The sequence below is a fragment of the Enoplosus armatus genome, chromosome 20 (genome assembly GCF_043641665.1).
Source record: "Enoplosus armatus isolate fEnoArm2 chromosome 20, fEnoArm2.hap1, whole genome shotgun sequence".
In the NCBI taxonomy this organism is placed as follows: domain Eukaryota; kingdom Metazoa; phylum Chordata; class Actinopteri; order Centrarchiformes; family Enoplosidae; genus Enoplosus; species Enoplosus armatus.
Genome location: NC_092199.1, coordinates 7,891,472 through 7,908,644, shown reverse-complemented (window position 1 = coordinate 7,908,644; position 17,173 = coordinate 7,891,472). Strand labels below are relative to the sequence as shown.

The window sequence follows — 17,173 nt, the reverse complement described above, 5'->3', positions numbered from 1 at the left end:
GCCTCAAGGCTAACACGACTCCGACTCTTTACCCTGTGACATCCTACTCCTCCTCTACCTTAATGGTGTCACACATCACTCTCTCTGAGGCCTTTGTCCTGCAGCTCTGCTCGTCATGTGGGATTAGCTGATGCAGTTTACATAGTTAGAGGGGAAAAAAACAACTGCTCACAGTTGAAAGCTGTCACAGTTTGTAAGGTTTACATTAACCCGTGTGTCATGCATATACTATTATGTCAGTCTTTTTGGTTGTGGTGTTAATGCCCAAGATCTCAGCATGCCACATTCTCCAGATGCAGAATGGGCTATTGTGTGTTCCAGGGATAGGGCATCAGCTTCAAATAACTCCTGGCATGCAACCATGTAACATGTGTCGTGCTTCCACTCCACCATAAATCTTTGTAAAAGCTGGATGGGGGGGGTGATGAATATGGTTTGCAACTATGGGGTGCTCAGTTTTGAAGGGAATATGTTTGCCAGCAGTCTGGTTTAAGAAGAAGGGCGAAGGCTGGCGATATTCTATATTTTTGCCATTGGCAACAAATCCCATGAAAAGACAAAAATCAACAGTGCATTAGTGTGGATATCAATAGTTCTTCCCCCGCTCTCAGTATCAATCCCAGTGTTCGCTATTGAAGATATAAATCTGTATGACAAACATTACTCAAGCAGGAGTAAATTGTGCATATTTTGGGGACTATTTTTAAGCGTGAATTTCTTGTGCTAGTGAGTGTTTATGGCAGCAGGACGGTGTATATATAAATAAACTACAGTGCCCGTGTTGATCGTAATGATCGGTGCAACAGTGTGGCTCCTTTATGTGTTTTTAGAGAATTAGTCTAGTGATACTAAACTTTTCTTGATGTCTACAAATCTCTTGAAAGGACCAAAAGCAACTGAAATTGATCCTACAAACAAGTATAAGTCTGTGTAGCCAAATTCTTATATAATTTCTTCCTCTGTGTCATAGACAAACACACACACACACACACACACACACACACACACACACACACACACACACACACACACACACATGAATGAGCCAAGCTGTTGCTCTAGGTGACATGTTCCTTCATTACGATGAGTCAACCCCACATACATCCTCCTGCTGCTGTAAATACTCAATAAAGCACCAAATGTGTATTAATCTATTGCTGAAAATAGTCCCCAACAAATACACTATTTACTTTGAGTAATGTTTGCCAAAAAGTACAATGGTTCGCTGTTTTACAGAGCCGTTTTAGAAACTTAGACTTATCCTTTAAAGTAAAGTATCAAGACAGGAATAATACTGAAAAATAATCCTACAATTAAAACGGTACTTCAAAATATACATAAATAAAGTATGTGAACTTGTCAGCAAGCAGTGACGATGCTCTCAACTGACCAACTAACATGAACGTGTATATACTTCCTGAAGTATTGAAGATTATTAGCATTGTTACAATCTACCATTTAAAGGGTTTCACAAGACTCTATTATACTAACTATTAAAACAACAATACATGAATCAAAAGTCGTTAAATATCCTGATGAGCTCAACAGGTTTTATGCCATCAGATATTAAATTATCATGCCTCAGAAAAAGTTAATAGTCCACTTCATGCTAGAGAACATTGCTTGTGCAAAATCACTCTTATTTTACACCTTTTAATATAAAAATGGTTTCAGCATGGTATTCCATAATGGTGCCCACCCACACGCCACACATTTCAACCATCTCCATTATTATTACTAAATAGCTGGCTGCAGTAAGAAATTCAATCATGTTCAGAGCCATTAGTCAGAGACAAGCAGACCACCAGCAGACCATGTTACACTCCCTACAGCCTGTCCAGAGCCCCGCAGCACTAACCTGATAACACCCCGGAATAATATGTCCAGTTCACTTAGCAGCTAATGCAGTCGACAAGACACAGGAACGGAAAAAAATGCAATTTAGGAATGAGAGGCAACAGGTATCAGCTGCTTTCAGGCAGTGTTTTCCATTATTTATTTGTGAATTGCACTCAGTGTTGTTTTAATTTGGGTAGTGTGGCTTGTTTTGCTATAATAAAATGGATAAACAGTCACTTTTGCAGCAGTTATTTCACACAGTGAACTGAACCACTTTGACTTCCTAAGGTTACATCATTTATTTTGGGAGGAAAAAAAATCTTATCAGGCTGGTCTTGAAACAGAGCCTCTGGGGGAATTTAAGTTAAATCTCACTTTTGAATCCCCTTGAGGAGATCAGGGTGAGTGGATCAGACTATGGGTTAGAGACTAAAAGGGAAAAGAACAAGCTATGCGCCCTGTCAGTCGGCAGCCTGTTGAATGAGTGTTAAACTGTTTCACTATTTCACTGCGGTTAACTGGCAGTAACAGCCAATGATGGCGATCTGGAGAGCCTCTGGACAGGATGCGCAGGGTGAAGGGTAAAGGCCAAGGTATGTATGCTAAAAACAAACTAGTTGGAACTATGTGTCATCCGACCACAGAAGCCAAAAGTGTTGATAGATGTTCTGAATGGCCACACTCAAGGGCAAAAATCCTCTGCATACTTTCGTACAATCTTTGAAGGCATTCATGCTTTTGCACTCGTTTGTCAGGTGATTGAAAGTTACAAAAATTGTCAGACACAACCTCCCCCTCCCCTCCCCCTAACTCCAACGTCAGAAAGGATCCAACAAGTAGTTTGGTTAACGCATTGGAGTAGCTACAACAGAACCTATTTCACTGTACGATATAATAAATGAAAACTCATGAAAAGTTGGATAATGTCACAAAATACCATACTGATAATAGTGAAATATCATAAGTTACTTTAGGAATATTGTATTGACAGGAAGAGGAATAGGGATAGGAATATTATACAGGGTATGAATGAAAAAGTAAGTATTTCTTATTTATTAATGTTTCAGTACTTGCTGATATGCAGTCCTGCTAAATAATATATTGCATCCTCTGCTGCCTTCATGAAATATAGCAGGCATAATCAATAACAAATTGAATGTTTAGGCTCGTTTTATTTATGGCTTGGAATTCAAATTGGTTAACTAAGCCACTTAATGAAATGAGAAAAGCTTAGAGAACACATTTTGTTATTCTCAGATGATGGAGCAAGTTTTTCTTCTCAGATTTCTGTCAGAAGCTATTTGTTTGTCTGGAGGCTGATGGACCTCAGAGTTCTTCTAGGATTTGTAGTCCTTAAGAAACATTCGTCTGTGTGCAAACACGTTTGTATATGCAAGTCGGGGTAACATGGCCACATGTTTTTAAGCCTCTAGCATAACAGAAAAAAACATTCTTAATTTTTAATGAAGTATGGTCCAGTGGAAAAACGAGGGTTGCTGCATCCTTTGAGAAAATCCAGTACTAGGTTCACATTTTCATTATTGATTCGGGATTCATTACGGGAATTGTAGGATCCAGTGTTTTTTTGTAGCTTGACCCATGCTAAGGACTAGCACTCAAGTTATCTTTGACAGTTAATTTTTTAATCTGTAATTCTAGTAAGTGCCCCAAATTTATGGCAGTGCAAACACTGAAATGTTTGAATACAAACAACATCCAAAGAGAAAGATGCTAGGTAGCGTCAGTCAATCTACTAACTAGCTATGCTTTAAAAGATTAAATGGTGCTGATAAAGATCTGAAGACGTTGTAAATAAAATAAGTACAAGTTGTGGACACTTTTTTTATTAATATGAAGTGTTAAGAAGAAGTCTTCTTGACTTATTTTTAATGTTGTTTTAATGAATGAAGTGACACAGACTGTGTTGAGGGAAGTGCTAGCCGTTAAGTAGGCTTAATTGGCATCACGCTGTTATCCCCCAGCACTTTAATGACCATATGTAAAAGTGAACACTGAAAACACATATTCTTAATGCCAGTAAAGTATGAGTTCAAAGATTAATGATTCAAGATTCGTGACATGCCTCTGACCAATTATTTTTTTTACAATGGCCGGGTGGCAGATTTCATCTTAAGGTCACATGCAGGAAGATACCTTCAATGGGAAGATGGAGAGATGTGTTTTTGACTTTTACATTTCTAATTCCTTCCTGCATGAAAAACATTGATTTAGTTATAATAATAAAGTGTATTGTACTTACTTTGGTAGAAGTTGTAGTTTTAGTTAGCAATCTACACATCAAGAGGGTTAAACGATCTTCCACTGGACTTTATTTTAATGAAATGAAAATAGACGGGATACATTTTTAATAGCAGCAGACACCAAATACATGTAGTCATTACACACACTCAGGCAGCACATCTCCTCTCTGTCACTTTGATCAATAGTCAAAGCCTCCAAATTTAGGTTTCAGATCTCGACTAACTCTGGTCCTCCTGACACCAGAGGTCATCGATCACCGCTGTTAGCCTATTCTCAGGATCCACCATGATCATTTCTCAAAGGGCGAGTACATTAAACTAGATTAGAATATGCGGCTCGTGACACGATTTCTGCAAAAGTGAATGCATTATTTAAAAATATATAAATCACATTAATATTAAATCAAGACATTCTCAGAGGAGGAAAAACTTGAAATAGCCGAGTCTCATAGCTGATCTATGGCCCCTCAGCTGTGGGAAGGAAGACTGTATCTGTATCACATATGCCACTTGGCCCCATGTCCTAATAAATCAATGACTCACTGAATGAATGAGGGTAGGAGGACATGAATGTTATGTGGAATCAGAGGCTAAAATTGGACACGAGTAATATGTGTTGTTATTAATGAATGAATCACCTGTTGATGAACATTATCACCAAAAACGTATATGCAACAGTTAAACAATGAAATGTAGCTGGAAAATCTGGGAAATGGTTAGGAACCATCTGCCCAAGCCAATAGAGTATTTTTTCTTGTTATTACCAGTAATTAAGTGGGATTTCTGTTACAAAAATAGCACATAACATGTATACATACATAAACATTTCCTACAAAATTGTCTTGCAACATCACCAAGTGCATCTTTTGTCTTTCCGACTGACAAAAAGCAGTGGGCTCTGGCACCGTCGAGATGTTTAACATTTGTGTTAATCTGAGACCTGTTGGATCACAGATGGTGCAGTGACAGCCAAGCTGCAGCATGCTGCTTATATTATGCAACGTGAGTAGCTAATACTTGCCTGACTAATTACACAGCCAATTAAAAAGACATTACAAAGAATATATGTGCTTTCGTTACAAAGAAAGACTGACGAGCTAAATTGCAGAGACTTTTGTACAAAGGACTGAGGGGCTGGACCTTAAATAAATGACGCGGCCTTCAAGTGCTTCTTCTTCTAAGTTATGTTGAAGTACAACGTGTCATGTGTTCAAATGCTCCTGGCTACAGATACAACGAAATGGACACTGAAATGATACAAGCGCCTGATTTCATTAGTTTGTGTTTCAGAAATATTGAAATAAAAATAACTTATGATGGCTGATATAGTTGATGTTGTGCAGCATTAATATTCACTGACTGGCATTTTGTGTGCGTGCATGCGTGCGTGCGTGTGTGTCGACAGAGAGACAACAGCAAAGTGCCACTCAGCTATTCCAACTTTCTGACTCGTAATTACCACTGTTCGATCGTGAGCACTCGTCTCATAATTACAATATTTCAGACGGCACTTAAAAGCACCATGAGAGTGACTCTCATCTGAATCCACCAATCACCCCCCACAAGTCCCCCCACCCCCACCCACCCCATGCACCTGACACATCTAAGGACACTGAGTCACTGCCTGAAGATGCACATGGCACTCTGACTGTGCTGAGCATGACCTGCCTTTTTTAGATTCCACATAAACAATGTACACGTACAACATGCAACCAAATACACGCTGAAATATAACAACATGTGTATAAACATAAATAATGAATATAAATAAGCACATTAGTATAATAGATTAAACAAATATTAATTTTAATACAAAATGAATACAGCCATGCTAGCGGCTCTATCTACTTAGAGTAGGCACAGCGGTGCTTTGAGCTAAATGCTAAGATCAGCATGCTTATAACCATATTCACCATCTTAATTTAGACTAGCATGCTAACATTCGCCAATTAGTACTAAACACAAAGTACAGCTGAGGCAGATGGGAATGTCAAACCAAAGTATTGGACAACTTGACCTGATGATGGCCCTTTATGAAAAGTCTGGGGATCAAAATCTTTACAATTTATCATCTAGGGACCTTTAATATCTGCAGCCAATTTCACAGAATCGTCCAATAGTTGTCTAGGCATTTCACTCAAAACCAAAGTCATTACAACTCATCCTGTGGGGAACATGAATGTTTGTACTGAATTTCACAGATTCATCCAATAGTTTAGATCAAAGTGGACAACCTGCCGACATTGTCATCCCTAGAACCACACTGCTAGAGTGGCTAAAAATATGGCGTGGAGAGGGGCCTTTTTCAATACCTTGAACACACAACACATTGGCCAATGCCACATCTACTTCGGAAACAGCAGTCCACTGTTGGATATGTGGTGTCTCAAAGCTCCAGCAGCTCTCCTGAACATGGACTGAACAAACAATGACACACACATTTCCTTCAATAAAACTTGCTCACTGTGAGCCTGAAACGTGACTGAGAAGCTGCCACAGCTCGTCATCCTCCCATTGTGAGTACAGTGCCATTTACAATGAACACAATTTCTTTCTTCCACCCAGACAGATAATGGCCGTCATTCATCAGAACCTCACAAATGACGAGTTTTATCGATTATCCTCAGACTGGGAGGGCCGGGCCACAGAGATGGAGGCTCAGTCTCAGAGACATGAGAGCTGTCAGAACAGAAGAGGCCGGGGCAGCGAACGCCCCGCAGAGGGGGAAAACAAACTGATAATCAGGAAAGGAGGAAACGGATTATCAACTCCCATCTATGAACAATGCTCTGAAAGCTCCATGTTTGGGGCTGCTAATGACATGCACAGGCTGGGAGGGGGTGGGGAGGTGTTCCTCCAACACAACCTGCCACATCTCACAGCCTAGACAACTGCATAACAGAGAGAGATTTACTCTTATAATGAAATCCTTTGCTTGCTAGTTGCTTAGCAACAAAAACACTGATTCATATGGCACATACCGTATGCGCCTGACACTGCATTTCTGACACTTTGGAGGAAGGTTGATTCTTGGATGAGAAAAAGAGGGTGAAAAGAAGACGGTGGCAGGAGTTACGAAATGAATGCCAGGAGAGCAAGAGGCAGAGAGGGGAAGATTGAAAGTGAAAGGATGACCCGTCACTGGCTGACTCCCACAGAGAAGCACAACAGGTTGGTGGAGCTCACCAGCTTCACTTGGCAAAACCTGAGCAAACACACAAAATCTGACTCCTCTCTTGCATTCACACATGAGCAGTGTTCGACTGCGGACTCTGAAAGCAACAACCTCATCCTGATCTTATTTTCACAGATGTATTTCTGTACATCTATAAATAAAAATTTGGATGCAAGCTGATGGATTCTTTTAAATATTCTAACTAGAGCTGAAACACACAGTTATTTATCAAGCAAAAATATTACAAACATTTGCTGGTTCCTGCTGCTTTTCTCTGTTTTATATCTTTGGGTTTTGAATTGTTGCAATCTGATGACATCACCTCGGGTGATGGGAACTTGCGATAGGCATTTTTCAGTATTTTTTAGACATTTTTATAGACTAAAAGATTAACTAAATAACCAAAAATATATCCACAGATGAATCACTGATGACAGTGATTGTTAGTTGCAGCCCTAATTGTAACCAGCTTCAACCAAAGCATGAAACTGATACAGACGTCTCCCTTCAAAAGGTCAGCACCACCCTGCATGCAGCCTTTGCCATTTCTCCTCATCCACCCTGCCTGTCTGAGAGATGAATGCACATACATTAGATAAACTGCTCCATCTCTGGCAACTGTATCAGGTAGTCCATCTTTGTACTTTAGCGTGAGAGGAAGGATACAAACATTAAGATACTAATCTTAAACAGAGCCTACAACAGAAAAACTGCATTTTTTTCTTCTAATGCAGGACTGCGGCCTACCTCGAGCAGATGATGTCGTAACAATTGTGAAGCAGAAAATCTAGTGGCAGCCTGCCTTAAATGTTATGAAATAATTTCTGGGGATTACACTGAGTGTTAACCTCCACACAGACGCTGCAGATACACACCACTGGTACGAGAATGCCTGTTGGACATCCAACAATGTAGGACCCACGTAGCAGCAGCTGACGCTCTGTGTGTGTCCTGAACGGCCCAAAGACTATTCCTGACTTTTGGAAACGTGTCAAACAAATGGTGCTGCACGGTTCACTGGAGGGTTTCAAGCAGCAAATAATAATGACCTCAGACTATGTTGATGAGAGCATAAATGATGGGAAACTATGCTAACAATGGCATTTTTTGGACAACTACCAGGCAACCATTTTCTGATTATTTCTGCTTCTGTCTATTCCTTAAAATCAAGGGTGGGTTCATCCAAATGACAATAAACAGTGTCTCAGCACCAATAAAATGAAGGTGAATGGAATTTTGTTGTTGTTTCAAATGGCATTTGAAAGATCTCTTTCCAGAAAGTGTCCCTGTCACTCTGATTAATCCACAGAACAGTTTTCATCAGGACTAATTCTTCAATAGAAAGTAGTTCCAATGCAAAATGTTCACATGGAGGTCTGTGGATTATCTAGAATAACGGGGGACGTTGTTTCTAGGAAGGGCAGCAGCATTAATGAAATTCCATTCACTTCCACTGAATCGGGGTGGAGGCATACATCTCAAAACCTGAGTCATTTTGGGTGAACCAAACATTTACATATTCCATTGTTAACAAGTGAAAATCGGGAAAGGACAGTTAGGACGGAGAGGATGTTTAGTACGACTGAGATAATAAACAAATGCATACATTTAAATCTGCTTTTAGATTCAACCAAAAGACAAGGAATATATCCAAATAACAAGAGATAATTATGGAAGAGAAGCAGTTTATGATCATTGCAACCTGCTTTGTGTGTTGGATAATCATCTTTCAAACCCACCTGATGGATCATAGAGGTGCAGCTGACACTTGTTGGTGGACCACCTGCTATAACTAAACTACAGTATTATGAGCTGTTAATTATTCACTGTGCTCTCTGTCGATGGAGTCTTAACACAGATTTAATTAGGAGCTCATTTCATAAATGAAACTGGATGGACACATTATTGTCACGCACTGGGTGTTACACAAAAAAACCCTGTGATGAATAAGTCGTTTCCTTGAGGTGTGGTGGTTTATGAAATGACCGTACGTACCTTCTTCTTGGCGTTACAGTGGCAGCACACAGTCCACAGGTATTTGAGAGTTCTCCACAGGAGGATTATGAAGAGACCCCCAAAGAAAGTGACCATGGAGGAGGCGAGGAAAGCCCACCACATCCGCTGGCCGTTGCTGTCACAGGGCACATCTGATGAAAACGGGATGATCACATTCATCTTGGAGATGTGGATGGACGGGTCCGGGTTGAATTTCTCCCTGTTTTTCGGCATTATCGGCCTCTGGTCACCTGCCAGCCCCCCTCCCCTCCACCTATAAACAATCAACTCAACTGGGATTCAGGCGCTTTGGGGAGCTCCAGCCAGCGCCCCCTGATGCCCCAGCGGCTCAGCCATGTTTAAGTCAACCACCTCCCGCTCCTCTCTGCCTTCTCATCTGGCTTCACCGAGCGACGACGTAAAAGTTGAGTCGACAGCAGGCACGCGCGCAATAATAAAAACTTCCTTTGAAATGAAGGTATCAGTCTCGCGCCTCACAGTGCGCGTTCATGGCTGCAACTGCGGGTCATCCTTTGATCTGTGCGTTAAAAAAAAAATAAAAAAAATCACATTTTCTTGCAAACTCTTCAAACCCCTGACAGTCCCCACAGATAAAACTATATAAGTATTATTGTCGTTGCGCTGAAGTGGCGTGTTGTCCTCACCAGTCGATATGTTCACTCAGCTCCACCTTGTTCAACAGCGCAGCTTTCAGCAGCTCCGCTACTTCAGCTCCGCAGCGCGCGCACTGTTGAATGCGCTCCTCGCGTTAAAACGGTCGCAGTTTATCGATATCCGTGTGAAGAAGGTGCCCTTTTCAGAAAGGGAAAGACGATTTCTTGAGTCGAGGAGCGGATTTCAGTAGTTGCTCTCCGGCGGCCGCCCGTCACATCCATTTGTTGGGAGATGGCATCGCAGATTTACAGGTAGCAGGGGAGGAGCCATCAATAGCAGACGTCGATGCTTATCTGGATGTCTGGTTATTTATAGTGACCGCTCCATCAATTTTTGATGATTGTAACTTTGTGGTCACAGCCATCTTACTTTGAAACTATCAGTTCTGTGGAGACACTTTCAGTTTTATAACCAATGACATCCATTTCCAAACAGGGTCTTTAAATAACGGGGTGACTTCTTTAAACTCTTTTTTTCTCCTAATACCGGTTTTATAAAATTGCTGTCTGTCATTTAGGATTCAGTATGGGTTTATTTGTTCTTAATGATAGGATTTACATTATACTCAGCAAGTCATAAAAAACACCCAAAGCCTTCTGAAAGTATGAACTTAATACTTCATGACAGCAACATCTCCAACCAATTTCAGCTCTTATAAACAGCTTTATTTTACTGTGAATTTGGAAGATACATGTGAAACTATATCGAGTGGAAACTCGTTAAACAAGTCAACGAATAAGGGTATTTTTTCTAGAAGAGGCAACTATATGATAATGTGGCATGAAAAGTAATAAAAGGACATCTTACCACGTCTCACCTACAGTGGTGGTTTACTCCCCCTGGTGGATAAAAAGTGCATTGATCCTTGAGGTGCAGCTTTTCCTCTTGTCAAATATCAGCTTGCTTTGTGAGCTTGCAAAAAATCTGCCAAGATCTACCAAAAGCTGAGGATGTAATTCAAATGATCAGATGAAGAAACACAACCCACATTTAAATGGAAAACACAGACAACTTGCATTCCAATAACAGTACTCTGTTTTTAATGTTTTATAGAAATATTAACCTTCATTAGGAGAAAACCTGACCTAAAAGTGTTTCATCCAACTTGAGCATGAAATGTTGACAACGTGATCTACCTAAAACCCAAGAGGTGCATGTGAATGTGTGTAGTTGACAGCCAACCTTGAACCAGAAATAAAAAGATCCCTTCTTTAAAAATCCACTTGACAAAAGAGGAACAAGTATTGGCAATACCAGTAGAACACACAAACTGGGACAAACGAACATACCTGCAGTGTGATTTATAATGGAAGTTGTAGTGTTAATAAATCCAGGAATGGATCGCGATTAGCAAATATTTTTTTAGCTTGGCACAATATTATTTTTGAGGACTGAAATGATGTCAACAGAGAAATTAACAGAACAGAAGACAACATAACGTGAAGGTAGGAAGCAAATGTGCCCCAATTTCTCCTCTATAAATAAGAACATTAAATGGAAAATATCATCCTTCCTATTAACTAGACAACTACATTTGTATAACAAAGGTTCATAACCAACATCTTTGATTTGATTAGATAAATTAAATGGCAGGAAAATACGTATAAATATAGAGAAGGGAACACAGTGGTCCACTCTATCTTCACTTCAAGAATAAAGTCTTCAGTTTGCATCGATGCAGACTTCCTGTGGTCCGACATGTTCATGGGACAAAGTGGGATTAAAGGAGTGCTACGAGATATGAGGGGGAATAAAACATTCAAGTATTAAATACTAGTGTAAACAAATCTATCTGTAGTACAGTACATCACTATTGTAGTGGGAATATTACATGATCATCATCATCAGTGCTGATATTGCTATATGTGAGAAAGCATTGGCGTTAACTTCATGATGTCTGTTAGATGTACCGATTCACTGTGTCCCATAATAAAAATCTCTTCCTCTCGAATGTTTCGGAGTGGCGTGTGGTGAGAGAGAGGTGACATTTTCTACGGCGCTCCATCTGGAATCCACAGTACTTTACTCTGTTCCTGCTCCACGATGGTCACGATCTGAGTGCAAATGTAGGAGACGCTGCCTCCTTGGACGACGCCTGCAACACAGTGTGGGGTGTGGAGGGGTGTGGGGGTATTTACATGGGGAGTGGTAAGCATTTGTCAGATTTGGCTGAAACTTTGCCTCTTGTATATGAACATCTACAACTGTGACTAACTGATTATTTTCATCATCACTGAGTCTTTTCTTCATTAATCAATTTATTGTCTATAAAATGTTAGAAAACTGCGAAAAATGTTGCAACTGATGATTATTTTCTTCAGATTATTTCTTGATTACTCCATGGATTTAGTATTACACTTCTTTAACACTGTCAGGATCAGAATCGATGCAGTAGGACAAGAGATATTCTTCTTCCCTGTCAAAATCTGGCGCCTACATTACCCACAATGCAACTTGAACGCCAACAGTTTGGTTGGAGATATGGGGGTTGTTATGCTAGTAGTGGCTGCTTGTCTGTCTGACTAACAGTCCAAAACTCCAAGATATTGACTTTACTATCACATAAATTAGATAAGTCGATAGATTAATTGATTAATTCAAATGTTTCAGATTTAGAAAAACACACATCACAAGTTCCCAGAACCCAATGCAACGTCTTCATTATGCTTGTATTGTAAACTGGAAGATATTCAGTTTTCAGTAATATAAAACATAAAAGCATCAAATGGCCGTTGATCAACTTCCTGTAGGTTGTCTAATAATTTCAGAGGTGAACAGCACTAATGTTCTCGTGGACAAACAGGACTGTGCAGCCAAATCATTTCAGTCCTGGACTGTGTAGATTTAAGTACTTCAGGGATGTGATCTGCTCCACTTCATGCCGTCTATCACCAGATACTCAGATTTATAACTGCTGATAATTACACTCCTCTTCGTTGTGTGCAAGAAGTTGGTCGGCCAACTCTCCCTGTTAGAAGGCATCAGTGGCGGTATGTGTTCATTCCAAAGCCCTTCCCCATAAATCGCCTCCTTTTATAGAGTCATTAATCAGCTGGACAGTTGGGTGTCTCAGACTGGCTGCTGCTCCAGATACCAAAACTTTAACTCTGATCTGTGAGAAACCACAGAGATACTGTGCTCCAAAAAACTCCGATAACCTCCAGCGCTGTGAGAGACTCACTTAGTTAAACTAGACCATATTAAAATATTGCATTTGTTACCATGACTTATTGCAACTGTGTTTCTGCCACCACCCCAGTACAATGGAGACGTATTGTATTTTTATTTGTAGTGCTTAAAGAAGTCTTAAAATCACATTTGAAACATTTTGCAATTACGCCCAAAATTATCAGGGACAACAGTTTGCTGTTTATTCCCTGTACTTTGGCACATATGAAGATCACCAATTCTGCGTGTAGAACGCCTCACAAGGCCCCGGCAGAAAGGTTGGCATGTCTGAGTTTCTTTCAGGTCATGCCGGTCATGAAAGACCGAAAGATAAAACTGTTCAACGAGTAGTCTGACATCTCTTTGCCAAGTCACGGCAGGAATTTAAGGTACCATGATCACCTAATCTGATCACCAGTATTATTACATTCAAATTATTCATCACATACACATTTAGTACATTTACAGATGTCTCTATAAGACGTAAATAATTATTATATTATATATTATTATAGTTATTGCTGTAATTCCTGTATCCATCCAGCTATCTCTATTTCCACCAACCTGTGAAGAAGCGGCTGTACTCCTGCTCTGTTTTCTGTGCCGCCTCAAACTGCTCCTTTGAGTGTTTCAGTGAGAGTTTATCCCGCAGGTACAAAGGGTCCTTCTGCTCCCTGGAGAGAAACATCAGCACCTGTCAGCATCCTTGAAAGTCTCAAATCACACAGAGATACATAACAGGGTGCAACACCTCAGTGTAGATGGAGTCAGAGTTTATCAAATCCAGTAAAAACATTTCTTGAAAAATAGATTCAGATTTGAATAAATTACGCAGAATGTCCACACACAGTTGTTGTACCGCTTTAAAAATCATTTGCTCTGACAAACTCTCCCTTTCAATTTCTTTACAATGTGCTTGTATGTTTGTAAGCTGGATTTCAACAAGTCCACCTACAATTCCAATCACAACACCTTTCTTTAGAAGATCTGATCTGATTTGTTCGTTCTAAATGTGTCATTTATTCTGACCTGAATGGATGATAACATTTGCACTGTAACAACTGCGAAGTGTATTTGTAGCTTATGACTGCATACTCAGGTACCAAGGGTGGGTGATACGGATAAAATTGTCTATTGTCCATATATGCATCATGACTTTAAGCATGTAAATAAATGAAAGTACATTTTCTGGAAATTCTATTCGGAATAACCAAATGGGATGTTTTTGGCTGATCCAGTGAAGATACTTAATGAGTAGGATTTCTTAATCGATGTACAGGATTTCCGCGTAAATATGATTAAGTTGTAACACTGCTCACAATGGACTAAAACAACCATGGATACTGTATTAAAGGGACATTTTAATACATAAGGTACAGCAAAATTTCTCATTTCTATCATAAAACCATGCAACACTATCAGGTGCTACGTGTAGGTATCTAACACACAAACTACAGAGTTTTTTGAGATTCCTCTACTGCAAACCCTTCCAGCCCGCTGGTTCACTCCATATCTGCACAAACTCTTAAGAAGAAGTCACATGACTCCTCGGCCATCAGTCTTCATCCACTGGGAGCGCCTGACCTAACCTAGAATCGCAGTTCCATCTCTCCCTGGCACTCAGTATGCAGTCAACATATTGGTCTGCTGATGCCTCCCAGAGGATAAAAACAAATGAAAAAGCTTGAGCTGCAGCAGGCAGGCAGTGGGAGGTGCATTTGTGTCTATGTAGCGGCTGCAGCAGGTGGGGTCAGTGAGTGTTTTAGCCACCCACGCCACGAAGCGGAGCCACAGGCCTCGTGAGCTCTCCCTGGACAGCTGGCACTCAGCTGATGACAGCAGAGGCTTAGCAGGAATCAATCTCCACCATGTTCGCCTGCTGCACCACTTCATAGATTTGTGGGCGGGGGTGTGTATGTGTGTGGCCGAGAAAGCCTGTTTCTGCCAGATCTGACTGTGTCTTTATTTGTATTTGTGTGTGTGTGTGCGTGTGCAGGTGCATAAAGTACCATGCTGAGGTTTGACCAGATTTAATCTTCTCATGCGATTACAAATGAAAAAGCAGAGGGATCTTTGAAATATCCACAATCATCCTATCAAAACCCCGGCAGGTGGTGGAAGAGAGCAGGCGGTGGTTTCTGAACTAATGACACTGATCAAATCAAGTCCATCAATTAGTTTTAGTTGCGTCTGCAGGATGAATGTGATTATGAAAGCAGCAAGACTTCTGCAGAAGCCAATTTCTTGATATTAGAAGAGAGGGATATTTCCTGGAAGGAGAACTAGCATCAACATAGATGAGAGCTTTTTTTGGAGAAGTGTGTAGCTGACTCATTCTAACATCTTCTTGACCAAAACATTGTCCTAACTGGCAAAAGCATGTAAAGAATAAAATGTATGCCAAATAATCCTCTACATTTGTATGCAATGGTTACATTTTTGATTATATATGAATGTAATGTCCAATCATAATAAGAACAGGCAATTAAATTAGATGCTACAGACACTACAGAGTATGTTGATGCCTTGTGTGTATTCATATTTTATATTTTGATATAAACTTTCTGTAAAATCACAGTCTAAACATTATATTCTCATAAACAGCTTCCAGAACCAAAAGCCTTGCACGAAGGATTTTCTCAGTAGAAGGATCTGAACTTGAAGTGAGAGTTGAGTAAACAGCCATGGCACCAAAACACAAAGCATGCTTGACATACACTTGACATGTTTTCAGGCAAGAAACCAAAAAACAAACAAAGAACTGAAACAAACATCTTTTTAAAAAGGCATGGGATTTACTCACTTTATCTGCTTGGCATTTTTGTAGCGTATGAATATGACGATTGGGTAGATGTGAACGCTGTGAAGACGTTCGATGGCGTGAGGGGCAATGTCAAGTAAACAGTGACAGTCCTATGAGAGAAGATGACAGCAAAAGACTGCATGAGAAATGGGGGATGGTTCGAAGCAGAATGTTGCAAAGAATATGCCAGATGACTTATATTTGTTGGTTTTGGATAAATAATTAACATCCAACAGAAAGTTGACATTAAAGCTGCATTTTGGATTTATTGCACGCATCGAGGGCATAAATTCTTCCAGCAGGTTGTGAGTTATGTCGGCAAAGTAGTTCACACAACTGCTCAACTCCAAATTTGGACAAATCATACTTAAAAAAACATTCAAAAGTAATTTAAAAGTTATTTGGATCAAATGGCAGTTCGGTCTTCTTGTATTAATATGTTATCTGCAATTATAGACAACTATTATATTATCCTAAGGTTATAAAGACAGCAGAGCACAAACTTGACAGACATAAAACTAAAAGACACAATTGCTATCAGTCTTCTAGTCCACAGACATCACACTGAGAGTCCTGGTGTGGAATATAACCCACAGTGAGATGAATTTACCTTTTCTGTGATCTCTTTTATTGATGCAACAGTTGTAACATCAAAATGGCCGCTCCTCCGTTTGTAGTCGATGAACACACAGTCCTTTACTCCCCGCTCTATCGCCTGCTGAGATGCCTTCATAATCTCTGGAAGTAAAAAATTTAATTAAATTAAAAACAATTGTATAATTCACACTGATTTAGTTCCCTCTACTTGTTACTTTCATTTCATAATCTTTAAACTACGTAGGTCTTTGTGAAAACCATCTCTACAGTATGACACAAACCTCATGGACACATGTAAAGTCCTTCATGAATAAATAAACTAACAACAGACTCGTTACTGTGTGTACGAGCTCACCAGGCAGACAGCGACAGAACATGGCAGAAGACTCCTTCACCAACATGTCCTTACTGGCCTCCACTAATGGACCCAAGACCAGCACTGGTCTGGGGGAAGAGCACTCCACCCTCTGAACCCGCTGGTACATCAGGCTCACACCGTCTGAGCAGGAAAAATGGAAATACAATTCACTCCAAAAATACACAAGACAGCATAGAGATACAGCTGCCTTTAATAAGCAGAGTTATGAATTTATGTATCCTGGGAGAAGTTCTGTTGAGCCAGCATGCTTTTTATAGCAGCATCCTGCTTTATGGCCACAC

At 40.1% G+C, this 17,173-nt stretch overlaps 2 protein-coding genes across 2 annotated transcripts in view; both read right to left on the bottom strand.

The window, feature by feature from the left end:
• LOC139302918 (calcium-activated potassium channel subunit alpha-1a-like) overlaps positions 1-9,474 on the bottom strand; it is a 78,445-nt gene extending 68,971 nt beyond the window's left edge. The window contains exon 1 of the mRNA XM_070926569.1: positions 9,271-9,474. Within this exon, the coding sequence (XP_070782670.1) occupies positions 9,271-9,450 (180 nt within the window). The 5' untranslated portion in view covers positions 9,451-9,474. The remainder of the gene's footprint in view (positions 1-9,270) is intronic.
• A 1,488-nt stretch (positions 9,475-10,962) lies between these two features.
• Positions 10,963-17,173, bottom strand: part of LOC139302971 (disks large homolog 5-like) — a 30,402-nt gene continuing 24,191 nt past the window's right edge. Inside the window, exons 30-34 of the mRNA XM_070926636.1 lie at positions 16,869-17,012; positions 16,527-16,654; positions 15,917-16,026; positions 13,678-13,787; positions 10,963-12,040 (exon numbers count right to left, since the gene is read on the bottom strand). Coding sequence (XP_070782737.1) covers positions 11,937-12,040; positions 13,678-13,787; positions 15,917-16,026; positions 16,527-16,654; positions 16,869-17,012 — 596 coding nt within the window. The 3' untranslated portion in view covers positions 10,963-11,936. The remainder of the gene's footprint in view (positions 12,041-13,677; positions 13,788-15,916; positions 16,027-16,526; positions 16,655-16,868; positions 17,013-17,173) is intronic.